Genomic DNA, 27,666 nt, shown 5'->3' with positions numbered 1-27,666 from the left:
TGCGTCCGGCAGGGATTCCAAAAACGTCCGGGATATTTGTGTTTCTCTGGGTCTTTAACAAACTAGTTATTACGCCCTTACAAGTTTTGGAAATGGTGTCTTCCTTATGTTCCACCTTCTGACTGTAGAGAGAACAGTCATTGTTCGACCGATCTCAATGTTGCCAGATACACGATAATCATCCTCCAAATGCGACCATTTTGAGCCTAAAATAGGTCATTCATTGAAGGTGCGCCTTTTAATCCGGTGCGCCGTATAGTGCGGAAAATACGGTAAATGCTTTCTGAAAAGGAATACAATGCACCTTGTGTAACTTTAATTGTATTTTTAATCTCCTTCTCAGGACATCTGCAAACAGGCGACAGAGGACCGTCTGACCAGCGCTAATGAGCTGCCGTACTTTGAGGGCGACTTCTGGCCCAACGTGCTTGAGGAGAGCATTAAGGAGCTGGAGCAGGAGGAGGAAGAGAGAAAGAAGGAGGAGAACACAGCTGCTTGTGAAACCCCCGAGGTGCGAACATTGTGTCAGGATTCGATAACTATCGTTGTAGAGGAAATATGTGAAACTATAATAAGTTGCTTTCTGTAATGTCGGTCATTGTGTATCTCCTGCAGGGTACGCCGAGTGACAGCAAAAACGCTAAAAAGAAGAATAACAAGAAGACCAACAAAAACAAGAGCAGCGTCAGCCGAGCCAATAAGAAGAAACCTGGGATGCCGAATGTAGCCAATGATCTGTCCCAGAAGCTATACGCCTCCTTGGAGAAACACAAAGAGGTTTATATGGCTTCTATTAGACATGATATACTTTCAAATATTGGACCAAGAGCAATAGCTGTCCTTACTATTTCAAATGAATAATCTCTCAGCCGGGATGGGACGGCACATCGAGAGGATGGCCGAGGCCCAGCAGAACCCTCTATTGTGTGCTTCTCTAACTCCCATGTCTGTGGCCCTTTCTCCGTCTGAAGGTGTTCTTTGTGATCCACCTCCACTCTGCTACCATGGCCAACACCCTGCCTCCCATCGCTGACCCTGACCCCATGCTCTCCTGTGACCTGATGGATGGCCGCGATGCCTTCCTGACTCTGGCCAGGGACAAGCACTGGGAGTTCAGCTCGCTCAGGAGGTGCAAGTGGAGCACCATGTGCATGCTCGTCGAACTGCACAACCAGGGACAGGACCGCTTTGTCTACACCTGCAACGAGTGCAAGCACCATGTAGAGACACGCTGGCACTGCACTGTGTGCGAGGTGAGCTTCTTCTAATGACAACTGCTAAATAATACTCTTTGCAAAACTATTTATGAGACTTGGTTATGCTTCTTTTAACCACTGTGTCCCCGTCTGCCCTTTCTCTGCAGGACTTTGATCTGTGCATTAATTGCTACAACGTGAGGGGTCACGAGCACCAGATGGTGAAATGGGGCCTCGGCCTGGACGACGACAGCAACGGCCAGAGCGGAGAGGCCTCCAAGAGCCCGCAGGAGAGCCGGCGCTTGAGTATCCAACGATGCATCCAGTCACTGGTCCACGCTTGTCAGTGTCGCAATGCCAACTGCTCCCTGCCGTCCTGCCAGAAGATGAAGCGCGTGGTGCAGCACACCAAAGGGTGCAAGCGCAAGACCAACGGGGGCTGCCCCGTATGCAAGCAACTCATCGCGTTGTGCTGCTACCACGCAAAGCACTGCCAGGAGAACAAGTGTCCGGTCCCGTTCTGCCTGAACATCAAGCACAAGCTGCGCCAGCAGCAGCTGCAGCACCGGCTGCAGCAGGCCCAGCTGATGAGGAGGAGGATGGCGACCATGCAAGGCAGAACCATGCCGCTGCCGTCCCCGCCGGCCACAGCTGCTCCCAGCACTCCCGCCTCGCACGCCCAGCCAAGCACTCCTCAGCAGCCCCAGCAGGCGCTCTGCAACCAGCCGCAAACCCCCAACGCAGCGGGCGTCATGTCTCCGTCTTTTCCCAACAACGGCCAGCCTCAAACGCCCGTGTCCCAGGGCAAGCACGGCCAGGCCTCCCCGCTGCACCAACAGCCGTCCCCTCTCCCGCAGCCGCCGCAGGCCCCTCAGCAGCTGCAGCAGCAGCCTCCGCCCGCCGCGGTCAAGATGGCGCGGCACATCGAGATGATGGCCCAGGCCCAGCAGAACCAGCAGAACTACCGGGTCAACATGAATGGCTTACCCATGAACCCCCAGCAGCCGCAGCAGCGCATGACCGGGCCGATGCAGCCGCCCATGCAGATGGTGCCGGGGCCAAGGGGGCCACAGGTCATGCAAACGGGCTTGCCTCCAGGTCAGTGGACCGGCGCTCCGAGGCCTATGCAGGCAGCCCCAACTCAACAACCGGGCCTGCTCCCGGGCCAGACCCCACAGCAGGCCATGACGATGCAGCGAGCCCTGATGGTCCCCGGGCAGCAACCTCAGCAGGGCCAGAGGATGCTAATTCCACAGCAGCCCGGGGCTCGGCCACAAACGCCCCAGAGAGCCGGAGCCATTGCACCCAACGCCTTGCAGGACCTTCTGCGCACACTCAAGTCTCCAAGCTCGCCCCAACAGCAGCAGCAAGTCCTAAACATCCTCAAATCGAACCCTCAGCTAATGGCTGCTTTCATCAAACAGCGAACGGCCAAGTACCACGCCAACCAGCCGCAGCAAGCAGGCCAGCAACAGCAGCCCGGCATGCCAACAATGCAGCCCATCGCCATGCCGGGAGGGGCGGTGCAGATGCCGGGGATGCCACCACAGCAGCCTCCAGCGCAGGGAATGGCTGCATTGGGAGCTCAAGGGCAGCTAATGAACGCGGCGCACAACACCAACCCCCAGATCCAGGAGCTTTACCGTCAGCGGTTCGCAAGGCAGCAGCCACAACAACAACAACAACAGCAGCAACAACAGGGAGTGATGTCTCAGGGCCATCCTGGCCAGTTCCCTGCTCCAGCACAGGGTACAGCAGCAACATACTCCCAGCTTCGTATGCAGCAGCAGCTGGTCTTGCAGGCCGGTTCAGGAGCAGCGGGGGTCCCTATGGGCCAGCTCCCACCCATCGCTCAGATGGCACAGCCCAGCATGGGCTTGGACTCTGCCAAGAACTTACTGCATCAACGAATTATGCAGCAGCAGCAGCAGCAGGCCATCCTCAAGCAGCAGATGGGCTCCCCTGCCCAGCCCAGCCCCATGAGCCCCCAGACCCACCTGCTGGCCGGCCAGCCCCAGGGCGGAGCCCACTTACCCGGCCAGCAGACGCTGGCCAACGCCCTGAACAACCAGGTCCGCTCCCCCGCCCCAGTCCAGTCGCCATGTCCGCCCTCGCAGCAGCAGCGGCCTCATTCCAGTCCGTCGCCGCAGGGCCAGAACCAGCCGCAACCCTCGCCGCAGCATCCGCACCCAGCACACTCGGGCTCCCCCCGCCCGGTACTAGGGGGCCCGTTGTCAGGGTCCATGGAGCAGGGACACTTGGGGACAGCAGAGCAAAGCGCCATGTTACCGCAGCTTAACACGCCCAACCGAGTGGGACTGAACAGTGACTTAATGGGCGACGCTACAGGGGACACTCTGGAGAAGTTCGTGGAGGGGTTGTAGCATTTCTCCCTGGAACTAAAGAACTCGCATTCTCCCACCGCTCCCCTCAGACCCTTTATCCCATTTAAAGGGCTTTGTTTGCTCTTTCTAAGGTTGAGAACGTTTTTTTTTTTGTACTGTAAAGTTTTGACTGTTGTAAAAAGAAAAAAAGATAATTTGATCAGCTGGGGGGAGGGGAGAAAAGAAGAAAAAAAAGTCAACACTTGAGGGAATGTAATTGTTTCTTAAAGATTAGTTGTTGAATAAAATTTAAACCACAAAGAATATATTTTTTGGTTGAGACCAAACGTGTTCAATACTCAATTTATTTTTGGTTTGTTTTCAGTATGGTTACATGCCTTTCATTTATTTTTTAAAGAAAATGTACAATTGCATTATATTATTCATATCTTTTTATTTTGTACCTTTTGAAAAAGAAACTTAAAGCATTGTTGTGTTGAAATTGTAAAATAATATGTCCGGGAATTGGGCCAGGTTTTTTTCCGTTTGTTTTTCTTCTCATTCCTGGCAATCGTAATCCAGTGTTGTACCATTACTCCAAGACGGTGTGTTCAGGGACCGCTCCCCTCCTCGTTGTGTGTATGAAGAGCACTCAGTTGTATTGAAATAGGAAACGGACTGCGACAAGTGGTTTATACACCGGCACGTATACAGGCACACATGATGACACGGACTCCGTCACTAAAGTAACTGGTTTCACAAACACCGACGACGACAAGTGCAACCCACATCTCAGCCACCTGGAATTTGGAAAAATCTGTCTTGCGGGTGTAGAACATTGTTGCTTTGACATTAAAAAAATAATTTGTCATACTTTTTGTCGTACAAATGTTGTAAAGTGTAAAGCGTGTGATGCATAACGCAGCCTGAGGTGGAATGAGCACAGCTTCCTTTGTTGTCTCTGACGCTTCGTCCTCTACAGGTTACACTCAGCGATGTGCTTTCTATGGATGAAGGGCCGACCTGAGATTCACCCCGAGGGAAACTTAAGTATCAACCCGCGTTCCTGTCCCACTAAACTTGAATTTAGTGTGGGGGGGGGGGGGATTACCTTTTCTCCTATTGTAAATCAAGTTACTAAGCAAAATACTATAAATATAAGGAAGAGAAAATGAAAACACTGTATAAACCGGTTCAAAGACTCATTTCTTACTTATATACCATATTGTTAAATAAACTGCAGCAGAAGATCTCCAGTACTCTGACTCAATAACGAGGCATTGCTTTTGTGTACTACTTTGTCTGTTTCAGCACAGCAGTGTTCACTTTTCCTGTTATTTAGGTTTAGGTTTGTTTTTAAAGAAGTGGTATTGGGTCAAAACATAGCATTTATTTTAAAGTCTTTCACAACTTCAAATCAAAGGTTATGATCATAGTTTTGGGAGTTTTTAAGTTTACTGGCGTGGACTTGGTCTCACTTCAGATTTCAGGGTTACTAAAGAACAATCAAGTCACCAGTGAAGGCCTGTTACTACTACATTTAAGTCGGAGCAATTCCTGGTATCAATGGCGACATTGGGACTATAACAACATATCGTGAGGCCTTGAGTAAAAAACATTCAGTCCAAGCATGAAACATTTGAATGATCTATGCATTGTGATCATGATTCAGCTCTAACATAATTAAGTTATAAGCTTAGCAAAGGTACTTTTAAGTGGATCAAAAGCCAGGAGTTTCTTACAAAAGTACTCGGAATGTATTTGAAATCTCTTGAGTAAATATAAAGAGACACGGCAGTTGAAGTAAAAAAAACAAACAAATTTCTTATTTTTCTTAAGCCTGAAGTAGCGTCAAGATGAAACCACGTGGTCATAACGTCGTTAGGCCATTTGCAGTGCATCAAACGGTTCTGTGGTCCGTTTGGATCCATGATACCAACCGACATCGACCCCGTTCGGCCGAATGACCTGGAAGACGCGCGCGCGCGCGTTTGTGCGTCACGTGACCGGAAGCTGAAAATGAAGCGGTTGCGCGTGCTTTTGAAATGATAACAAACCCCGCTGTTTCTCTCCGGTTGCATAGCGCGGCTATGTCGCCCACATGAATGTAAAAACATGTAACGTTACGTCAAAAACAATCGTGACGGAGCAGCGATGAGGCGAAAGCCGAAGAGCCAACGCATCAAACCCGGGTGAGGATAAATATGCTAGCACGACCAGCTAGCCGACGTTAGCTCGCTGCTTTATGCAACTGTCCATCTTTCCCGAAGTGTTTGCAAATAGACCTTTCTGGATATGCGCCCCCTCTTTACACCAGCTCCGTCCGCCCGGCCTCCTAACGTGAGAGACCAAGTGCTCCGTCATGGATGACTCGGACCAGGACTTTGTGGATCTCTGCTCAAAGCTGCTAAAACGAGTCCGCAAGAAACCGGGCGAGTCCATACAGCCGAGGAGAAACCACAGGAGAGAACCCGGTGCTGCTGCTACTGCTGCAGCAGAAGAGGAGGAGGTGGTGGGTGGAGGCACCGATCGCGATTCAGGAGATGCCCGGGCCTCGGTTGCAGCTTCGGCAGGACCGAGAGGTTCGCCGGCGAGGGACAAAGTCCTCCACAGAATGCAGCAGTTCAAGAGAGCCAGTCCGCGGAGGATGGTGCACGGAGACAAGAGTCCGACAGCAGTCCCCGAGAAGGACGGTGTCCCCCCTCCACCCCCGAGGCAAGCGCAAGGTGAAACGACGTCATGTTCTTCTATAGAAGATCCATTTTTATTATGAGGCATTGTTGCCAATGTCATCATCCTCAGCATCATCTTCATCAACAACATCATCCATGCTTGAGATATTACGACCGCTACATCTCGTTGTAGGTCATATTTTGGGCTTTTTTGTCTGTCCGTAATGGACTTTGATCCCGTGTGTAGGACATGACGTGTATGCACAGTTGACCTTCCCAGTATGTGTGAAATAACACCTTGAAGTGCTCTGATGACTCGTATCCGTGCAGACAAGGAGTTTAAGGGGAAGAAAAATCCCAATTGGATCAATATCATTTTATTATCCCATTGAAGTCACAATACTATAATATCGGCACAATGTAACTTTTCGCACACCTTGTTTAGTTTTGTATCGCCATCTCTCTTTTTTCAGGCCTCCACCCGGAGCCCGGGGACAGCGACGAGGCTCTGGCCCTGCGTCTGCAGCAGCAGCTGGACAGGGAGGCGGCGGAGGCCCGGACGGCAGACCTGGAAGGCCGAGGCCTCTTCTTCTGTCAGATCTGCCACCGAGCTCTGTCTCATATGACACCCGAGGGGCGAACGCAGCACCTCAACAGGTTTGGACATTGAGGTTGTAGGCGTTGATTCGAAGATGGGTTCGTGTGCAGAAAAGAGCTGATTCACTGCAAGTGAATGATCCCCCTCTACAGGTGCTTGGATGACAGTGAAGATAGCGCTCCAGCCCCTCCTCCTCCTCCTCCCGTTGTCTCCGACTGTCCCATCTGTGGCAGGAAGTTCAAGTCCCAGAAGAGTCGCTTGGCCCACCTGAAGCGCTGCTCCTCGGACATGGGCGTCGCTCCGGCTGTGCTGCTGCAGGCTCTGCAGAGACAGACGGAGGAGACCCAGAACGTCCCCACGGATCACACGCTGTGAGTCGGCCTCTACCTCCGTCCAGCCACACCGAAGTACTGCAATGCATCATTTGAAGCCCCCACGCCGTAATTATCTCTGCGCTATTGTTGTTAAAATGGTGTTAATGACGATCCACAAATATGGGGGGGGTTATACCCCGGACTTAATGTTGCATCATTTATTGATTTATTGAAACAAATCAACACATTGAACCCAACCACATGATGCTGTATTGCTGACCTGTAACCAAGTTTAATCTTCTTTTCTTCTCTTCAGCGCGCAGACTGGTGGCACTAAAAGAAAAGGCCCCCCCAAGCCGGGCCTCCCAACAAGGAAAAAGCCCAGAAAGAAGGATGCACCCCTGGATGAAGACACCATGGTGGCCCTGGCTCTGTCCACCTCCCTGCTGGAACAAGAGAAGCAGTCCGAAACAAACACGGCTGCCTCTCACACCTCCATGACTGCATCACTGAAGTGGAGACCAGACAAAGGTACAATGACATTAACAATATATAGTCTGCAGAGGATGCGTGAGCTCACAGTGACGCACTAAGTCTGGTATTATAATGCTTTTATGCTACTTTTCTATTGTTAATGCACTTAATTACACAACTGCACGTGATTGGTTTTGAATAAATGTACTTTTTGCTGTTGATTGCTATGAATATTATTAAAAAACAGGCAAAATTGTTTCACGTATCAAATCTCTGCTCTGTTAAAACAGAAAAATTTGTGTAAATAAATCGGAACACAACCATTTGGTGTATTAAATATTAACAAAGCAGATCTACGCTGACTTTGATTGGCGTGGAGTTTTATATGCTAATAAGATGACCTGCATCATTTCCCCCCGACTGGCCAAAGTAGTGCAGCAATAACGTCCGATCAGCAATAGATTACAATGTTGGTACATATATTTTAGTGGACAAAGTGCTAAAATATTGTTCTTTAGTCATCTCTTCACATGCATCGTCGCTCTCTCTGCTGTTCTGCAGGTAAAATCCACGGAAAGAGGAGAAAGGGCGGCGACCTCCGTCCTCCTCCGCTGCTCCTGGTTCAGGATGCGGCGGCGGCTCTGACGAGGCTGCAGGAACGCGTCTCTGCTCTCCTCCTGTGCAGCCGGGGGCCGTCTCCCCCCTCCCCGCCCCGCCGCCCCAGCAGTCTGCCCGGCCGCAGCGCCGCTGCCGTCCTCTGGCAGAAGAGCGCGCTGCTGGGCGGAGGAGCCCCCACCTGTCCGTCTGATTTCTACACGCCAGAGCTCCGGGACTTCATCGCACCGTGGGAATCGGCCGCGGTGAGAGACGCCTGAGACGTGTTTGCATATTTCCTTTTTGAACTGACTCGGGGTTATAAATCCAAGCTTATTATTAGTTTAAAAAAAAATCGAATGCCACCGCAGAGAACCAATAAAAAAGGACATGTCAACACAAGTGTCTGAATCTGACGGGAACTTAACATTTCGTTTTCGTTTAAGGAATCAGGAAACATTTATTGCCAAAATATGTCAAACATACAAGGAATTTGTCTTGACGGTTGGTGCGTGACAGTAGACAGTGTGACAATAGACAGCAGTGCACAAGAAATAAAATGAAATGCTAATGCAATGGGTTAGTAGAATAAGGCTATGGGTTAGTATAAAACAAGAGAATAAAGTGACAGTGCGACGAGTGACGACAAAGTGAGAAATGACAGTTAAAGTGACATGTGCAGTGTGGAGGGGAGTGACCGGTGGAATGTTATAGTCAGTCAGTGGGGGACCGGCTCTGTTGATGAGCCCGACTGCCGACGGGAAGAAACTGTTCGTGTGGCGGGAGGTCTTAGTCCTGATGGACCTCAGCCTCCTGCCAGATGGAAGAGGCACAAACAGTTTATGTCCGGGGTGGGAGGGGTCGGCCGCGATCTTTTTAGCTTGCTTCAGAGACCTGGAAGCGAACAAGTCCTGCAGGGATGGCAGATTGAGCCGATCACCCTCTCTGCAGAGCGAATGACACGCTGCAGCCTGCCCTTGTCCTTGGCTGTGGCTGCAGCGTACCAGACGTTTAATCTATCTGATAAGGAACTGATAAGGTTCTCCTCCACTTCTAGACCGAGGCAGCCGCCAACAATCCTCCGGCTTCTGTCCAACCAGTGAGGGAAGGAACCCCCGTCCCCTGTTCCATGGCCTCCATCCTGTCCTCTTCCTCCCAGGCGTCCACCTCTCAGACGGCTCCCTCCACCAGCCGGGCTCTCCTCATGGACCTGATGGAGCTGGCTGAAGATGGCGTGACCCTCACCCAGTGTGGTCGCGCTGCTTCGGGCCCCGACGGAGGTATCGCCCCCTTCAAAGAAGTCCATTCATCTGTTTTCAATTTAAAAAAAAGAGGGAGAATATTCTTCTCTTCACTTTCTGATACCAGAAGCATTTATGAGCTGTACTTGTCACCAAAGGATTATTTGGCCAAAAGTAAATGACTTTTAACGGTTCCGGTTTGGCTATTCTGTGTGGTTTCGTACCAAAATGGGCCCAAACTGGAAAAGCCAACCGTGATTGCACAATCCTTTTAAAATGAAAGTACTCATTACGTTTCGGCTTTTGGATTCTAGTATTCTGCTCCCACAGACGGGAGTGCCGGTCAGATCGCAAACGTCCACCTGAGCCGCTTTGTGGTGGTGGAGGAGTCCGAGGAGCAGACGGACCTCCGCGCGAGTGGCTTCCTTCCAGAACCAACACGCAACACGCATTCACAGGGTGCTCGCTGGCCGGCGAGGAGGACCACGGCCGGGCGCGGCGGGGCGGATGAAGAGCGGGGCAGCCCCCGATCAGTGAGCGCGCCCACAGTCACACTTATTCTGACCATTTTCAGCCTGGATCCTGAGTTCCAACGTTCTTCAGCAGATGTATCTGTAGAATATATCCATCATCCCGTGGGACGCCTTTGGGCCTTCACCCTGCGCACCGCTGACCCCCGTGTTTCTCCTCTAGGTGGCGCTATCCGGGCTGGCATCAGACCTGAGCAGCATGGTGAACAACCCCCAGCTCAGTGACTTGCAGCTGCAGGTGGACAGCGGAGAGGTCTTCTTCGCTCATTCCTTCATGCTGTATGCGCGATGCCCCCTGCTGGCAGAAATGGTAAAAATGATCTGTGTGACCTGCCGAACACACCGTTTAAACGGAAGAAGCAGGACTGCATCGTTATGTAGGAATCTGGTTTCACAGTTGACTTTGGAATACATCATGTAGCCCACCTGGAAGGGTGCAATGAGATTAAAATGAGACGGATATTAACTTCCTATTAAGTCAGATAGACGTAGTAACGTCAAAAGACTTGCGGCACACGAGCGGATCAGCGTTGTGAAGGGAAACGGACACAATAGTCATTGAGTCAAGGCGAGGAAACCAAATCGGTTCAGTATGTTCAGTAGATACCCAGGCATTCGGACTGTATCTATTGAACAAGCAGCATACGTTCTTAAACATCTGGCCAGTGGCCACAGTGTGGGAGTGTGTCTTTTATATGGGCCTGCGCTAGTGTGTATGATCTGAAACCGAATGGATTTGACTTTTCACAAAATTGTTTACTGCATAATTCTTTGTAAACATGCTTTCAAAGGGGATTTTAGAGGAGTATCTTTCACTCTCCAGCCCGAGCCTCGTCCCGATGGAGTCGGACCCGAGCACGGCACCGGCCGCTGTCAGCTGCTCGGGGGGGCCTCGCTCACAGAACCAGGCCGTTACCGCCGTCTCCCCTTGTCACAACCTTATCTTCTTCTGTCCTCGCTCCTCTGCGCCTCTCACAGGCACACGGAAGTGGTTTCGGGGTGCGGGAGGAAGGCGAACCTGCCACCCAAAGAGTGTTGCTGAACGACGTCTCGGGACAGGCGGTGTTGGCGTTGCTGCAGTATCTCTACGCCGCCCGCTGCTCCGTCCCGGCAGCGCTTCGGGCTCATGTGCTGGAGCTCGCCTCCAGGTCAGTCTGCACTATACCAGCCGGGACATTTAAACACGCTTTTCGCTTGCATTTCAAAGAATGTCATTTTGCATGTTGAGCTGCATAACGTTTTGATAACTGGAAAGAAAATAGATTCTTCATTGTGATTCTGTGCCGTCTCACTAAAAGTTTTACTAATTAGTTGCTAAGAGACGTCCATGAACCGTGTTGTCAGGTTGAATGTTGCGTCGCGCTGACGGCGCTCTTCTCTTTCGGGGTTTGTCAAGGTTTGACCTGCAGGAGCTACAGTCGCTTTGCGAACAGGACCCAGACGAGGGAGACCGCGTGGACCAGGAGGAGACCGTCGCCGACCACACGCACCAGGCCCTCGCGGAGCTGCTCCGCTCCATGTGGGACGAAGAGGACGAAGACGGCGAGGGGATGGACGCAGGGGGAGAAAGGGACGAGGAGAGGGAACTGGGAGAAGATCATCAGGGCGATGACCTTGCGTCAGGTGACCGAGAGAGCCGCGAGGAGAAGGTGAACGAGGAAGAGCTGGAGGAGATCTACGAGTTCGCCGCCACGCAGAGGAAGAGGGAGGAGGAGAAAGACGGGATGGAGGAGGAGGAGGAAGAGAAGGCGGACGAGGAAGAAGACGGAGAAGAAGTGCCAGCGAAACTGACGGAACCCAAAAGAAGTCCATCAGGCGTCCGCTTAACCCAACTGCAGCCAAACCCTCAACTTGAGCCGGACCGCAGCTCCAGCCGCCTCTTCTCCGACTCCTGGGGCGTCTACGGGGAAGAAGATCCGTCCACTGCTGCCCCGGCCGAGAGGCACAGCCCCCGATGCCGAGGACCCAGTGAACCCTCCTCCGAACCCTCTCTGCTTCGGTCCTCAGCCAGCGTGGTCCACGGCCTTTCAATCAGCCCTCCACCCGATGCCCCCAACATGCCCGTCCCGGGTCGGTCTCCTGGGCAGGCGGGTGAGTGGGTTGCCGTCGCAGACGAGGTAACTGGCGACGTGGCTTCGAAGCGAGAACGTTCTGGTGCTCGTAGTATTTGTGTCCCTCAGGGAGAGAAGGAACCGGAGCTCATCGTTTTGTCTGACTCCAGCGAGGAGCTGGAGTTGGTCCTTAGTTCCCGCAGTCCTTCTCCACGTCCCCATCGCGCCTCCCGGAAGCTGCGCAGCTACACGCTGATCAAACCTCAGCCGATCCCCGACCATAACGCGCCCCCGCCGCCAAATACGCCATCGGTTGGTCTAGAGTTCGGTCCGGGCGATCCGGTGCCAGATCAAAGTGAACCAGGTACCTGGTGTGACCAGAATCCAGTAGACTGTTCTCCGGAGGTGTCTTGGCTGATCCCGTCCACGCCGGTGCAGCCCGGCAGAAGCACCACGACGAGCTCCACCCAAACCAAAAGCAGCATGTGCAGAACGCAACTCTTCCCTGAAGGGGACACGTCCTCGCCCTCTGTTCTCTCCCCTCCTGCTTTACCAGTTAACGAGCGAGCGCAAACCTCCCCCCGCCCGGGCAGCGTCTCCGCCCCCGTCGGCCCAATAGGGGGCGGCGTTCGCAAGTCAATGCCAGAGGAGACTTGGCGCTCCAGCTTGGACCTCAGCCTTCGTTCTGGCCGACCCGGCGGTGTGCGTGAAGATCGAGCGGCGCGTGCGCCCCCCCCGTGCCGGCCGACGCCCCTTCACGTCCTGCCGCGGCCTTACAGCAGCACCCCCCTGCCCGCGGAGCTCCACGAGGCCCCCGCCACCTCCCCGCTGCTCGCCGACCTCGATCAGAGTTGGACATGTCAGGCAAAGGATCGGGCGCCGTCTGAGAGGCGGAAGGAGACGGAGCCGAGAAGCTTTCGTCTGTCACCGCTGTCCGCCCCCACGCAACCCCCCTCCTCCCCTTCCCGCAGAGCTCTGAGAGGGACGCCGAGGCGAAGCCAATCCCCCCGTCCAAGCCGTCGCCCTGTTGAGTGCAGCGGTCACAACCACGCGGGGTCTGCGCTCGCGGGGAGCAACGAGGGAGAAGCCAAAGACTCCGGTGCTGATGAAGGACGGCGGGAAGAAGCAGACGTCGGGGAATCCAGTTTCCAGCAGAGCTTCATTGACGAGCCCCCGATCGCCTTCAATGACTCGTGGGGTTTCGACGCAGCCGATTTGGGGGCGAACCCGGGCCGCTTCAGTCTGGCGCTGGAGGACAGCGGAGCATCGAGCCAGCGTGGCGAGCGCAGCCTGGCGCCGCGAGGCGCAGCCAGGACGTCCTCCTCCTCCTCCACCGACCAACAGCCCTCGCCGCGGAGCCCGGTGAACCGCCGCCACGGCGCCGCGACCGCCTACGCTCCGTCCGAAGCCCACAGGTCCCCGGCGGCCAGCGGCGTGGCACCTCGTGGGGGGCTTTCCTTTACGCCGTCACCACCCGAGCCCCCAAACCAGGCCGCTCATGGGGTCGTCAGCAGCCTCCTGGACTCCAAAATATGGGACAGCTGGGAAGAGGAAGACGACGAGGATCTTCCTCTCCGTCAGAGGGTGAACCCCTCCTCCGCTCAGCTCAAGACACCAGGTACGTCGTCTCACTGCAACGCCGTGGACTCGTGTAGCTCACTGGAGTGCAGATCTGAAGAAGAAGAAGCAGCATTTTAAGTCGAGTAGTTTCAGTTCATGGTTTGAAATGCAATCCACTGCTAACTAGAATAGGCAAGCCGCGATGAGGGGAAAGCAGACTTCAAACAAAGCCTTTCTCTTTGTGTCTCATCAGCATCATCACGTAACCAACGGCGCGCTACGTTGGTGCCCATCACCCCCCTGCCCCACTACTCCGACATGGACACACCGGAGCTCAAGAACAAGCTCAACAGGTCAGTCGGTTTAACTTTAGCTCTCCTCCCAGCGCGCTTAAACGGAGGCCACGTGTAGTTTATCAAGCCAGTTAACTCCTATCCGATTACCTGTCACCTTAGTCTGGCTCCCCCTCCCTCACACACGTCCTTGCTTACTTTCTCCTCTGTGCAGGTTTGGCGTTCGGCCTTTGCCGAAGCGCCAGATGATCCTGAAACTGAAGGAGATCCACCAGTACACCCACCAGCTGGTGAGCTCTGAGGAGGAGGAGGAGGCTCCCTCAGCGAGCTGCGCCGCCCCGACGAGGCCCCTGGCCACCGGTCCAGAGTTCAGACCGGCCTCCTGCAGCCAGAGAGTGACGTTTAAAGCGCCAGAAGCCGTCGCCACAGAGGAGGCGGAGCTGCTGTCGGCCTCTCAGGGCTCCAACTCGTCTTCCGGCGCCGCCAGCGGAGAATCTGAAAGGTGCCGCCGTCTATTCAAGTGTTTGCGTCATCTCAGGTGTTTTAGTCACGTTTTGTTGCTATTCAAATTTATACGAGATTTGGTAGTCAATTATCAGAGTGTTTTATCCCCCAGAGCTCAATGATGTGTAATTAACTAGTCTTAAGATTACATGAGAGAAAAGCAAGAATTTCATCGATCTTATTTTTCATAAGAAGCTTCCGTGGACTCGTGATCTGTTCTCCCTCCCTCAGCCGGTCCAACCCGGAGCTGTGCCTCTCCTCCGACTCCGACAGCGACGAGGGCGTCTCCGCCTCGCAGTCAGCCAACCGGCTCAAAGAAAGCCTCCGCGCGGTGCGCGCCTTCATCCTGTCCAACGCCGAGCTGTACGGCCAGATCCTCAAGTACCAGCCTCTCGTACTGTCCCGGCTGCAGCAGCAGCTCAAAGCAGCGGGGATCCGGCTGGGCGCTGCCAAGCTGGTGGACTACCTGGACTCCCAGTGCATCACCTTCACCACGGCCAAGCCGGGCCGGGCCGCACCCGGCCGCGGGCGGGGCAAGAAGACGGGCAGGGGGGCAAAGGCGGCGGGCAGGAAGAGAGCCGCCACAGCCGTGATTTAATGACGTTTTAACCGCAAGAGACGGCAGAGTTGAACTGAAACTTGAGGTGGAAGCAGTTGTTTCCTCCAGCGTTGACCTCAGAGTTCGGTTTTTCAAAACTATTTTAAGGATGTGGTTATTGAACCCAACGTGGAAATAAGAAGATGGGTCACTTGTATTTATGTATAAAAATTGTTTGTGTGTGAGAGATGGTACAACAACAAAAACACCAGCTACCATCATAATAAATGTTTCATTTAAGTCCGATTTTATGGAAGAACTACTCAGGAGTTAAATGTCCTAAATAATTAAAAAAAAAATCCATCACACAAGATATTTTTGAAAAACATTTTACTTTCGATCTTCAATAGATTTATATCCAAAGATCAGCCGAGATGTACATACAGCCGAGGACACTCGAGAGGGTTCTCACAACTTCTGATCGGTCATCCGTGTGAGGAGGCGGGTCCTTCACAGCAGGGCTGTCACAGTTCGTCAGGTCGCTGGTGTTTCGTGGGGTTGGTTTGCGTCCTGCACTCAGTTTTCTCTGCAGCCGCGTGAAGCACAGGGCAGATTCCGAATTCCGGAGCGGCCTTTTGCCTCGCAGACCCTGGAGACGTACTCGCCTCCTCTTCACCCTCGCGAAGGAGCATCGACTTGGAGCCTCCCGCTTCACAGTCATGACAGGTTGGCGATGTTGGCAAGGAAGCGCTTTGCCCACCACTCTTCCAGGTCTATGGGCACAAAGTCTGCAAAGGAAACAGGAGCATCATTTGTATTTTAGGATCAATTTTGCCACATGGACCCCAAAGTATAATTGAACAGGAAATGATCTGGTCAACACATACTGTACTTAGTTGTTGATTGAGTAAATTATTATGACCACTAATGTATTTGGTGTTCCTCATCTTGTCCAAAAAGATTGGAAATCTTTTATCCGTTAGAGAAAACGTAGCGCGTTCGATGACCCCCAAGATCAGAGTCTCACAACATTCCTTCACTGACGGGAAATAAATTACTTTTAATACCACGACGACCAAAATGATGGCAGGAGACGGTGATCCCTCGTCCATACGGCATGTAATCGAACCACGCAGCAGACTGACCACCTAGACGGGGCAGTAGTGCTTACTACCGTCAAATGTTTGGAAAATTATGTTTTAGAACTGATATTTGCGGGAAATGAAATAGAATGTAGCCAACGTTAGTCAGGGAACTTTCAGGCCGATCTGGCAGCTGCAGAATTATTCAAGCTAATGTTTATGCATCAGGAGACTACGTGGAGTTCTATTTTCTTAGATTATTATGGTTAAAAGTTGTAGTATAGAATGTTATGTGGATGTAAAAATGTTCAGTCCCAAGTGGTCAGAGTGGGTTTGAGCCACAGGAGGAGACGGGTGAGTGCGAGGCAAGAGAAGAGACTCTGCAATCCGCGGTTTATCTGGAACAAGCAGGTTGGCAAACTGGGAGTTAAAAATTAAAGCAGATTATTTAAATGGGTTAACCTCTGACTAGGGAAAAAACTGAGCCAAACACCCTCCCCTTTCCCCCCGTGTTTAAATAATCACTAATAATTAAAACATGCCTGGATTACTGGTTCAAAGTGCAGCGGGCTCCGAAGGAGGGGAGCGCGTTGTGTTTCGACACCATAAATCCTGGTAGCGAGATTAGATTTAATGAGCGTTGAGTTCCATTGTTGTTCTGAAGACTTTTGACAGGTGAATAAAGTGCAATCGCACGCTTATCGGCGCCAGGACTCACTCTTCATCGCAGCGCCGGGAGTCTTCTCAGCGTACTGAACGGGCCCCTGGCTGTCGTCCCCCAGCTTCTGCTCCACCTCCTGCCATGCTGCGAGCAGACAAACACACCATACGTAGATACGTAGACTTGGCTTCAGACATTGTGGGGAAGTTGTCCTTCACCCTTCTTTCCCTTATGTCTACACGCAAGACTCAAACCCAAATAACGCAGCCCCTGCACGTGTTCCCACGGAGATAACGCGACCGGTCCAACTCGTGTGTTTTATTTGCCAGGGGTGAAGGTTTTCACGCGTCACTCTCCGTAAGCCTCAAGGGACGGGCTGTATTTTACTTTTTCTTGCGCCCTCGCACTTCGAACGAGATGCTTGCACTCTTTTTTTGGCTATTCATAGGGAATTATTTGGGTTTAGTAACATAAAGCAGCACGCCTCTTTGTGCACTACATGTACGAGCATCCCGAGTGGGACATCAATCCTAAAACCTGAATGAGTAGCTCACGCTGGCCTGCAGGCCTCCTACGATGGAATACAGAGCCCTGTAGACGTACAAACCATGACCCCACAGGGTTTCAGGTAATAGTATGTGAGAATGGAATGAATAATATAGAAGATGTAAAGCCCCCGTATGATATTATAACAATACAAACTCATGGTCTCGGTTTAACATGCATAAAGATCAAATGAATAAATGGAAATAAGGTGCAAGAGAGTCCGGTTGATACACACGCAAACATACGTCTACACTCATTTCCTCCTCACTTTAGATAACAAGTATAAAGCTCGCATACCTATCAAACAGTTGGATGTGGCCATAGTGGAGAGTCAATCTAAACTTGACTTGGATTTGACATTTGTTGCATCGTCGTCATGGTGACCATCTGATGGACCCCCCCCCCCTGCCCCAGTAGAAGTCACAAAGTCTCCAAACGACCACACGAGTTTGCCTCAGAGCGGCTGCGCTGGCTGCGACCCAGATAACCGGTTCATGCCGCCACGGCCCCACTAGTCATTCATTTACACCTGCTCAGGTAAAGGAGGTGGGGCCGGGGGGGGGTTGGAGAGCCAGCGATTATCTGCCCACCCCCAATGTCCCAGTTTCAATCCTCCTGACGTCTGACCTTCGCACACAAAACTCTCACCTTCGTGCACAAATCTGACGTTGTCTTCATGGTCGGGAGTGAATCCCTCTGCTGGGCCGGCGCTCTTCTGGGTGGCGGCGCCGTGGTAACGCTTCCCGTTCAGACGATTGAAGACAATCTTTGGGGGCGGAGAGCTGCAGAGAGGATCGAGGAAGGCGTCGTAAAGAAAGCACAAGCGCATCCCACGCGGATGGTAACAAAACATTAAGCCGGTTGCTTGTAGTTGGTCAGAGCGGATTCAAGGAGGCAGAACAATTTGGCATCAACGAAAATTTCAAAGTTCTATCGGAGCACAGTCTCCATTAGCAAGGAGTTCAAAGAAATTGATGTGGTTTGATGTGGTCATATCAACAACTGAAAATGAAACACATCTTATAGTTGCAATGCATTCTGGTAGATTGAGGTTTGCAGTTGGAACATAAATTGCCAGTTGCTTTTGCTTCTCCTCCTGTTACAAATTAAATACTAATTCAGATTAAAAAGTTTTTAAAAAAAAGTATTTTTTCCACCTAAAGTGCTGTACTGGAAATACACTCAGTCACCAGTCGATTAGGTTCACCTCATACAAACTAAGGTCTTGTGATGTTGCCCTGCAGAACATCTGCTTGCATGAAATCCCCACCCGGTCAGAGAAACATGAACTGTGCCTTCAGCCGGTGGTTTCTGATGTTCGGATGGGGGAGGCAGAGCTGCAGTAACACCGCCGGTGACGTGACTTACCTCGGAGAGAGCCAGGACGTCGGCTTGAGCTTCAAGTCGCCGAATTTTCCCTCGATTTGCTGCGTGGGACCTGAGAGACAGAAGCCGGAGTTGATGGATATACATACAGCGGGCAAAATGCAAACGTGCGCAATGCCCCAAATTCACCCCGTTTCTTTTTTAAATGGGAGAAAGAAGTGCAGTGATGCGATGTTGCGTCATGCCGCGGATAACGCACATGCACGAACCTGTCCTCCGTTGTGTAACAAGTTTGCTGGGACCTCTGGTGATCGTGTACATCATGTGAGCTCCGGGATGTTCCGTAGTGTCCTCGCGTCAAGACCCGGGCGCTCTTCTCAATGAGCAGGTGAGCGCATCGACCGGCTGACGCATCAACGACGATGAAAACTAATTATTTATTTTTGTCCCCCCCCCCCCCCCACCACCACCACCACCACGGGTCAGCTGCTCCGCGGTCCGCCTGAGCCTGCGGGAAGACTCGCCTTGACTTTTTGCCCTCTGTAGATCTGTCACACCACCAAACCGGCCGGCGCGTCTCTGCAAAGAAGCGCCGTCACCGCTGCTACTACGAGAGCTCGTGTAGGTCATCCAAGGAGAAACGCCGGGGCTGTCTCCCGGAGGAGGGGCTAGGGGGGGGAGACCTTGTGCTTTTCTCAAGTCGAATAAGGGACGTTCCAGGCCGGACAGTCTGCTCTCTGCGTCCCGCCGATGCACCGGGACCGACTGCGACACCTCCGCTCTGTGACGCAGCGCAGGGACGAGGCGCACGTTGATGCTTTCAATCGGCTCGGAAAGCTACAATGATTCTCCACGGTCAAGCCGGCCGGAGTTTAGAGCGGGACTTCCGGGAGGAATTTTCAAAATAAAACGCCATTGCTATTTATTATATTGTGATGACGCACCTATTTGATTACGAAGGCTACATGGGATTGACAAAACTTGTGGTTGATTTAATAATTTTAACTTTCGGTATTGATACAAAGGCTGTAATATGACACATTATAGATAGCTTGTTTGAATAACTATGTGCTATTTTACATTCTGTAAACAAATTGGGAAAGGTGGAATTTTCTTTAAAATGGTTAGGGAGTAAGATAGGGAGAGGCTATCGGGTTTTAAGTGTTATTGCTTCCTATTTACTATGAAAATTGAGTGTTTCACTTATCTGGCAGACTGACGTTGCAAAAGAATACAAGGTTAACGAGAGTGAACGGGACATGCATGTTTATTGTTGAAACATGCGGTTTACTATTGTAAAACAATCATATGTACCAACTTATAGAAATGTGCATCTTATATTTCCTGATAGAAAACGTTCGTAGTACACTTGTACACATGTTTAGTTGCTGACAAGCGTTTTTATATTTGCAGCTTTTACTTTGAAGTTAAATGTCTTCACTTCCGCTTTCTTCGTTGTTTCTGATTATTTAAAACGGGCAATCCCACTCAGTGACGTCACAGCTCGACCCTCAGCAGGAGCGTTTACCTTTCACCTACAGACCTGAGATGGACTGACTGAAATAAAGTCGATCCTTTTCTGCTGCAGGTAACAGATTATATTTAAAACAACCAAGAGCCTGACGTAAATTACTCATATATTTAAAGACTTTTATGAATGGTGCTTGATGCAATATACACTTTGTTCTTCTTTTATTTTAGTCTCCAGTTTGACGCCATCCACTGTCGCAATCCTATGAGTATATTGCTGCACCCTTTTAAAGCTTCCCTGTAGATCACATTTATTTGACATTTATCAAAGATCTAATAGTCATCGCAGGTAACCAGTGTCCTTACGATGAGCATCTCAGCGACTCCGTTTGGCAGCTGACATTCAGCTGAGACAAGTAGCTCAGACAGGCTTAACCCGGGTGATATCCCACACTCCATGTCCGACTCAGCCCCCCATTCATCTTTACTATCTGGGTCAATCACCGGAGACTGGGGGCCAAGAGGCTAATCATCAACAGTCTGCACTACACCAGCTTAGCACTGACCACAGAGGCCCAACTATGGTCACTACACTTCTGCTCTTCCTCATGCATTTATAACGGTTATAAAGCAATTATGGATGGAAACACTGCTGTCGCATTTCCTCACTCCACCACATGACAAATTACATTTTTAATTACTCTTAAATTGTTATGTCTGTTCAGATTTAATTGAGAATATGCCAAATAGAAATGCACATGAGGTTTACAGCTGGGTCAAAGAACAAAGCAGTCTAGCTTTTTTTCCCCCAGCTAACAAAAAAAACAAAAAAAAACTAGAAGGTTCTTTTTAGAATTTTAACAAAAGCACATACAAAAAACATTCAAATGCCAATATCATTCAAGTCTGCAGTTCAGTATGTGCATTTATGAAAGTTAGGAAATGTTTATTTACACCAGATTAATGTCTGTTGCAGAGTAAAAAGCAGACACTGTATGACACTATACCTCAGGTCTTGAAAGAGGCAGAAATGCAGAATCCTGAGTTGGTGAATGCATTACTCAAACGTTTAAGGTTTGTTACAGGTCATTATTGCTGGATATGTAAGCAACTACTCTCAATATACAGATGGCCCACAGTCTGGTCAGCTTGATGGCCCCAACCAAACACACATCGGGACCAGTGTGGCTTATGCTCTCATACCTGAAGCCACATCTTGGGTGAACAGTAGATATGAAGAGAGACTTCCCTAAGTACTTTTTTCATTATGTGTATGTATATTTCATTCATGTGGTCGTAAAATCATGCTCTGGGTTCCTGTGTTTTTTTCAATAATGGGGATCACAGTCTTCCACAAGGCTGTCTGTGATGTAGTTGACATGCAGCAGCTCCTGGTAGAAATCCTTCTCCACCTTTGTGTTGACCGTCCAGGCCACCACTTCCACCCCCCTGCGGGCCCAGTACTGAACATAGTCCCTGCAGAGAGGACACAGCAACAGAATCCATTTAGAAAAATAGAGTAGGCTGGCTTTTGCTTTCCCTCTTCTCATCGCAGCACTGACCCAGTTGAAAACGGGAATTTCCCTTTATTGGGAAAACCAACTCTGGGGGTACTAATAAATATCCACAGTCTCGTCGTGGCGAATCGGACGTTAACACGATGGCTGGTCTCAGCTGTGGAAACTTACTGTGAGACAAAGTTTTTCTGTATCAGGAAGGCCGAGATGCCGCATAGCTTCCACAGCACGTGATGGTGCGCCCAGTCCAATGCTATGTCCATCAGTGTCATCCAGTTGTGTTTCCACGGCGACGAGAAACGTGGGGCACCATCGCCGAGGCGACTCAGGCTCCATGGACGGTGGGTCAGTGCTGTGACCACTTCTGGGTCGCTCTGCCGCATCTGGGCCACAGTGGAACCGAGCAAGAGAGAAGAAAACAGTGAATGTTAGCGATACAATACACACAACAGCAATGCAATAAATGACAGGCCTATGCTAATAATGTAGTTTACTCATTCAGTACCAGTATGTTAACTTTGAGGAGAAAGATATATGACAAGAAGTCAGCCTGTTGCGCTTGTACAGCTAGCATTGGTGGCGTGCCAGAGATAAGGGGCCACAGCTAAAGCATTGAGAAATGGGAGTTTTGTGGTTTAGCAATGACAAACTATTTGTACTGGCACGGCTCCGTCAAAGTCAGGTTAAGACGTATCCCTGGAAATATGGTAAACACGCAAAGTCCGTCGTAACGGCATCACCTGAGGGGATGCTCCCACAGTGGGTACGCTTCATACTCATCATAGGAAACAAAGAGAATTTAGCTGATGGTCAAATGCTTGAGCCCAAATGTGGCCTTGTCCAGGTACAGTATACTACTGACCAGACACTCACTTCCAAAAATAACTTCAAAAGACCTCGGTTACCCTGTAGATGACTTTTGGCTCAAACGAGCAGACGATGCTGGTGTTGTAGAGGACTGGATGTTGTTTATACAGTTCTTTAAGGGCTGCAGCTGCCTGGGAACAGAAATACAGTTATTAGTTAGTTTATTATGCGTGTGTGTGTGTGTTCCTGTGCAACCACTTGGTAACTAGCCAGTGTGTACGCGTAGACGTGTAGTGTGGACCTCAAGAAAATACCCCAAAACTCTTGTTTGTTAGTTTTGTTGGCTTCACCTCATCTGGATGACCTTTGACATCGAAGTAGATGGTGAGCTGTAGTTTTATGCATTCCTCCACCGCCTCCTCCAGAGTGGGGATCTTCTCTCCAGCGAACCTTTCCCTGGTGACCAAGGAGACAAAATCGGTTTCCCATGCAAACAGCACACTTAACTTTGAGTTGCTTATTGTTGTAAGACTGCTAATTGCGAATTACAGGGCTCTGTGATAATAGCAACTTGGCTTTCTTGTTTCTGCATTGCAAATATACACATATAACATGTGCTACCGGCAAGAGCGATACATCAGCTGCAAAAAAAATGGCATGAAAAGCCAGACGTGCCCATCTCTCTGCATGCTTCTTGTGTGGGATCTCTTGTCGGTCTTACCTGAGTCGGTGTTTAGCTGCTGCGTCCAGTTTGTCCAACTCGGACAGTCTCATCTGGCTGAGCGACCCTGACCCGTTGGTGGTCCGGTCCACGGTCTCATCGTGCATCAGTATCGGGACACTGTCTGCTGAGAACTCCAGGTCCAACTCCACGCCCGTCGCCCCGTTCTTGCTGGACTAGAGAGAAGAACGGATCAATTAAAAGGGCTTTATAGGTTTCACATAGTTGCATACTTCACTCTACCGACTTACAATCAGGAATCAGGAAACATTTATTGCCAAAATATGTCAAACATACAAGGAATTTGTCTTGGTGGTTGGTGCGTGACAATAGACACAAAACAGACAATAGACAACAAGACAGCAGTGCACAACTAATAAAATAAAATAAAATGCTAATGCAATGGGTTAGTAGAATAAGGCTATAGGTTAGTATAAAAAGAGAGAATAAAAGTTAGTTAAATATTTAAAAAATATTGTCAATGCCAGTGTGGACACTTATTGTGGTACAGTAATTAAAGGGACATGATATTCTGATGGAAAAGTAAACTGATATTCTTAGTCACTGTTTTGAGCCCCTTTACCCCCTGTGCTACAGCCACTGAGGGAGGTTGTTTTGGTGAGAATCTGGACTGGACATGTGAAGGAAAATAAAAAATCTCTCCCGCCCTCCTCTCACCTCCCGGATGGCAACAATCGTGTTCTCCGGTGCGTCGTGCCCACCGCACCGGTGAGCGACCACCGACACATTGCCGGAGCCCACCGTGCCCTCGGCCGGGTGCAGCACCAGCCGGGCTCGGCTGCTCGGTACCTGAGGGAACCGGAACACGGCCACAAAGAGGTAGAGCGAGGCAGTGAGCGCGGTGGTCCACACCGGACTGCGGGTACCCAGCAGGACCAGCACGAACACGACCGAGTAGAGGGTGACATCGTCCCCTAGCTGCAGCATTGTTGTCCCCGTTGGTCCGTCTATCTTGAGCGTGTCAAACGGACAGGACGTCAGTTTAGCGCTGACGCCGAGGGCTAAATTAGCCAGCTAGCTAACGTTAGCAAGCGACCGCTAGTTCAGCTAGCTAAGCGTTAGCGAGCGACAGCTAGTTCAGCTAGCTAACGTCAGCTACCCGTCCTGCTAGGTATATTTTCTGTGATATAAGGGCACGCTCAGCGTGGACAGCAGGTAATACAATGGTTACTCGGGCAGATCGATGAGACGCCTCCGAGCAGAGAGAAACCCTGCCAGTGGTCATTCAGTAACGATATACGAGAAACAGGAACTCCGTTTTCACGTTACGGCGGATGTGACAACTCTGCCGCAAGCTATGCGTCTCTTCCGCGAGCTGAATACTTTTAAAGCAAGATGTTACATGTTGGGATTCTTACACATGAAATGCATTTTATTCTAAGGGTAGTTTACAACTGGCTCTTAAGAGGGCGAATAAAGCACCAACCGGCTGCTGAGTACATCCGGGTCAGAGGGTTTCAGTCGTGTTAGCTAACGTTAGCCGAACAGCTCGCATGTCTCTGACTTCGACTTTTTTCGTTTCTTCTTCCATTAAGCCTGTCATCGATCATGGTGAGCCCCTTTCTCCCATATAATCGTGTATTGCTTTCACTGTTTTGCAAGAGATATGTAAAATAATATGAAGGTTGAATTGAGCCGCATAGTTAATTAACCACCCGGCTTTCCTGTCGCTACTGTATTCCAGCCTGATTAGGATGATCTATCTCTAACTTGTTTATTCATTACCTTAAATGTTTCCCAACCTCGCTTCTCCGTGTTACGTTACTTCTCATAATGAAGCTAATGCAAACCAAACGGGTGCATGTGCTCGGTCGCTTATGTTAGTGTGTTGATGTATTTAGTCTTACTGGCTGCATGTCTCCTTGAGGACTGAACCGGAAATTAAAAGAAGTCACTCAAAGTCACAAAAAAATGCACAACGTTATGCAATCAAATAGCCCAGTTACCAATGTTTACATTTTATTGGGACCTCTTGAGTTTTAGCTTGTGAGATATGTTTGTGTTGATGGATTGCATGTCATTGTGAAATTACGCTTATTTTCACTATCAATTAATCTCCTGAATATTATCTTGCTTAATAGTTTGTGTTGTAGAATATACCGGAGTATAGTTTGAAAAACAATGGCATTGTTTTTTCTGACCAACAGTAGCTCTCGGTTTAGTGTCCCGGGTAATTCAGCTGCACCTCAGATGTTCATATATGTAACGCTGAAACCAGTGATGTATTGCATTTTGGCTTTAGAAGTTATATTAAATGCTTTATTACATTTTTTGCTGATACCTTTTCTGATCAGCCAATGTGCAAATATCCTTTTCTCTTGAGTATCAAACGCATCTGCTATTTTTCTACAGATCAGGACAGTGCTGCTGTGCAGATTTACTTCAAATATCCTCCTTCAGACATCCTGCTCCAGAGGATCATGTCTACTTACAGGTCGGACAACTTATGGGGTGCAGCCTCATTCACCAGGCCGCACACCCTCTCAGCACAGCTTCCCGGGACCCCACCTACCTAAAATCACAGCCCTGGTCAGGTGCTCGGACGCTTCCGCAAACAGATACTCCTTGATTTACACCCTGCCGCACATTCGGCTCCTCAGAGCCGTGTCCAGGCTGAAACTGCTGCAAACTGCAATCACCGTGGTCATCTTGCCCCCCGTGTACCTCTTCTACTTCCAGGGAGCCGTCCCGTTCGCTCTTGTCAGCTACACAACTGGTATAGCGTTGCTTGCTGGTGTCATGCTCTTCACTGCCAGTCACTTCTTCAGGAGGGTTGTGGGGATGATGTACCTAGACCCTCCTCAGACCACGCTCAAAGTGTCCCACCTCACCTTCTGGGGCAGGCGCCATGACCTCTACCTCCCCGTGTCAGATGTTATGACCATCGGGGATACGGGCGACTCTGTCAACGAGACAATAGTGAAACTCAAGAGATTCAGCAGTCCACAGACGCTGTATTTCTCCACTCGTTTTGGACGTGTGGTGGACAAACAGGCTTTTGAGAAGGTGTTTGGAACTTACAAATGATAGTTTGCTCAAAATGTACGAATAGTCAACAATGAATTGTCATAATAATACGGTGTAACTTGTTATGATGAGGAGGATGTGTTCTCTTGTAAGACTGTCGCTAGTATAAACATTAAAATAAGTTAGCGGTCTTTTGTCTTATGAGTCCACAGTGAATAATTAGCTAATTCATGAATAAAGCTTGTGGCTGGATTGTAAATATAGATATTTGTAGGACTACTGAGTGACCACTACCGTAAGAGTACAGATTCATTTGGTTTTCAACCAGGGACTTAACGCATGAAGGAAAAAAACTGTGACAAAAGTAAAAGAAACCCACTAGAAACTGTGTTTGTGTGTGGAAAGTAACTTATTTTTTAAGGAGCTAATTGCAAATCCCATATGTTCTGCTGTCTAGTTTAGGATTTTGAAGTTTTGCAAAAACACACATCCATGACACTTAATATAATCTTCACAAATATACAACACGATTTCATTTTGAAACAAAAAGCCGATTGTCAGAAATCAAAAGCTTTAAAAGCTTAAGGCTGTAAACAGGCTTTGGTTGTCTGATTTAGTCACTTGTTAGCAGCCGACTCTTGAAAGACACGTAAAGGATGAAACATTTCCAGAAGGGTCATTTAGAGACCTACTTAGATACCGTTCAGTCAACCGGCAGTTCCCTCAACACAAAGTTCTTGAAACACACTTGGTTATGTATACTAGCTGGACCCAGCTGTTAAAGTATCCTAAACAGCTTTTAAATCCGCGTTTGATGCACAGCTTCGTTCCCACAGACGCTGCAGTCTGAAATGATGCTGTACACCAAACTAGCGTCAAAGGATTTTCTGGGGCGCCTCATTCCAACATCTGTTTGAAATGAGCAGCACACTCGGCCGATCTTCATGTTTCGACCCCGACCACAATGTGGCAGCAGCATGCAGCAAAAGGCTCCTGTGTAGCAAACCCAGCCACTCTTATTGTCCCTCTCTTAAGTACTATCTGTTGTGGAATGATCGCATGGACCACGATGCATTTGGACAAATTTGGTAAAATTCAATCCAAATGCATCGTGGCCCATGCGATCATGGGCCACAGGCCCTAGAACAAGATGTTTAAATGTTTTCTGCTTGTGTTACCTACACATATTCATTGTTGCATTGTATCTATCAGCTGGGCCGAGTGTCACTTCATGAAATGGTGACTATGTTCTGTATTTCTTCTCTAGCCTGACATATGAATATGTATATAAACGTGATTATGCACAGCGAGCACCACCATCATCCATCGGAAACGTTAAACCTCATGATGGTTAATTATTCAGTTATATCCCAACATTCTTCGCAATGGCTCGAATACAAATAAATAAACACGAACTGTTTGTATTCTCGCTGTTTAGATAACAGCTGTTTAAAATCTAAACGTCAGTCTGAAATGTGCGACAGATTGAACTGGATGTTGTTGTGCGGTTGCCGTCACACTCCAGATAAAAAACATAACAAAAAAACACCCAGTCCACCTGTGGGCTTCCAGAAGATTACTTGAGAACACGAACAAAGGAACAACGGTCCGGGAATGGAGTTTTTTCCTCTACAAAGATCTCTGTGCATTGAAAGGGAT

The 27,666-nt window shown here is 49.8% G+C and overlaps 5 protein-coding genes across 12 annotated transcripts in view; 3 read left to right on the top strand and 2 right to left on the bottom strand.

Annotated features, from left to right (window-relative positions):
- Positions 1-4,393, top strand: part of crebbpa (CREB binding lysine acetyltransferase a) — a 35,531-nt gene extending 31,138 nt beyond the window's left edge. For all 6 annotated transcript variants that reach the window (XM_040186570.2, XM_040186565.2, XM_040186566.2 and 3 more), the window contains 4 exons: positions 344-511; positions 616-777; positions 972-1,253; positions 1,364-4,393. In XM_040186570.2, coding sequence (XP_040042504.2) covers positions 344-511; positions 616-777; positions 972-1,253; positions 1,364-3,580 — 2,829 coding nt within the window. In that variant the 3' untranslated portion in view covers positions 3,581-4,393. The remainder of the gene's footprint in view (positions 1-343; positions 512-615; positions 778-971; positions 1,254-1,363) is intronic.
- An 887-nt stretch (positions 4,394-5,280) lies between these two features.
- On the top strand, positions 5,281-15,194 carry slx4 (SLX4 structure-specific endonuclease subunit homolog (S. cerevisiae)). 3 transcript variants are annotated; one of them, XM_040186572.2, is made up of 14 exons: positions 5,281-5,712; positions 5,838-6,246; positions 6,666-6,849; positions 6,943-7,161; positions 7,421-7,635; positions 8,140-8,438; positions 9,230-9,452; positions 9,744-9,946; positions 10,107-10,253; positions 10,922-11,091; positions 11,340-13,612; positions 13,808-13,907; positions 14,062-14,349; positions 14,583-15,194. In XM_040186572.2, the coding sequence occupies exons 2-14, from the start codon at positions 5,883-5,885 to the stop codon at positions 14,947-14,949; spliced, it is 5,052 nt and encodes a 1,683-aa protein (XP_040042506.2). In that variant the 5' UTR covers positions 5,281-5,712; positions 5,838-5,882; the 3' UTR covers positions 14,950-15,194. The 3 variants fall into 3 exon arrangements, with proteins under 3 accessions (XP_040042506.2, XP_077936524.1, XP_077936523.1); XM_078080398.1 differs by having other exon boundaries at positions 5,516-5,712; positions 5,838-6,235; XM_078080397.1 differs by having other exon boundaries at positions 5,529-6,235.
- Positions 15,195-15,264: 70 nt separating this feature from the next.
- mcrip2 (MAPK regulated corepressor interacting protein 2) lies at positions 15,265-19,944 on the bottom strand. Its single transcript, XM_040186582.2, has 5 exons — positions 18,774-19,944; positions 18,547-18,616; positions 17,827-17,960; positions 16,690-16,776; positions 15,265-15,677 (listed from the first exon to the last, which is right to left on the bottom strand). Exons 1-5 carry the CDS (start codon positions 18,826-18,828, stop codon positions 15,607-15,609), a joined length of 417 nt encoding a protein of 138 aa, XP_040042516.1. The 5' UTR covers positions 18,829-19,944; the 3' UTR covers positions 15,265-15,606.
- A 929-nt stretch (positions 19,945-20,873) lies between these two features.
- Positions 20,874-24,490, bottom strand: gde1 (glycerophosphodiester phosphodiesterase 1). Its single transcript, XM_040186576.2, has 6 exons — positions 23,698-24,490; positions 23,020-23,195; positions 22,649-22,754; positions 22,397-22,489; positions 21,663-21,874; positions 20,874-21,450 (listed from the first exon to the last, which is right to left on the bottom strand). Exons 1-6 carry the CDS (start codon positions 23,965-23,967, stop codon positions 21,303-21,305), a joined length of 1,005 nt encoding a protein of 334 aa, XP_040042510.1. The 5' UTR covers positions 23,968-24,490; the 3' UTR covers positions 20,874-21,302.
- On the top strand, positions 24,448-26,397 carry LOC144383320 (transmembrane protein 186-like). Its single transcript, XM_078080399.1, has 2 exons — positions 24,448-24,591; positions 25,393-26,397. The coding sequence occupies exons 1-2, from the start codon at positions 24,589-24,591 to the stop codon at positions 26,065-26,067; spliced, it is 678 nt and encodes a 225-aa protein (XP_077936525.1). The 5' UTR covers positions 24,448-24,588; the 3' UTR covers positions 26,068-26,397.
- The last annotated feature ends 1,269 nt before the right edge of the window (positions 26,398-27,666 follow it).

This window comes from Gasterosteus aculeatus, chromosome 9, assembly GCF_964276395.1.
Source record: "Gasterosteus aculeatus chromosome 9, fGasAcu3.hap1.1, whole genome shotgun sequence".
Taxonomy (NCBI): Eukaryota; Metazoa; Chordata; class Actinopteri; order Perciformes; family Gasterosteidae; genus Gasterosteus; species Gasterosteus aculeatus.
Note: the sequence above shows the minus strand (reverse complement) of the source record. Positions and strands in the feature narration are given on the sequence as shown.

Coding starts and splice junctions, on each gene's coding strand:
- slx4 (XM_040186572.2), top strand. CDS start 5,883: ATGGATGACTCGGACCAGGACTTTGTGGATCTCTGCTCAAAGCTGCTA. Junction 6,850..6,942: donor CGAACGCAGCACCTCAACAG/GTTTGGACATTG, acceptor CCCCCTCTACAG/GTGCTTGGATGACAGTGAAG. Junction 7,162..7,420: donor GTCCCCACGGATCACACGCT/GTGAGTCGGCCT, acceptor TCTTCTCTTCAG/CGCGCAGACTGGTGGCACTA.
- mcrip2 (XM_040186582.2), bottom strand. CDS start 18,828: ATGATGTACACGATCACCAGAGGTCCCAGCAAACTTGTTACACAACGG. Junction 17,961..18,546: donor ACGTCCTGGCTCTCTCCGAG/GTAAGTCACGTC, acceptor TCCTCTCTGCAG/CTCTCCGCCCCCAAAGATTG. Junction 15,678..16,689: donor TCCCGGCGCTGCGATGAAGA/GTGAGTCCTGGC, acceptor TTTCCTTTGCAG/ACTTTGTGCCCATAGACCTG.
- gde1 (XM_040186576.2), bottom strand. CDS start 23,967: ATGCTGCAGCTAGGGGACGATGTCACCCTCTACTCGGTCGTGTTCGTG. Junction 22,490..22,648: donor TCAAAGGTCATCCAGATGAG/GTGAAGCCAACA, acceptor TTCTGTTCCCAG/GCAGCTGCAGCCCTTAAAGA. Junction 21,451..21,662: donor CAGAAAAACTTTGTCTCACA/GTAAGTTTCCAC, acceptor TCCTCTCTGCAG/GGACTATGTTCAGTACTGGG.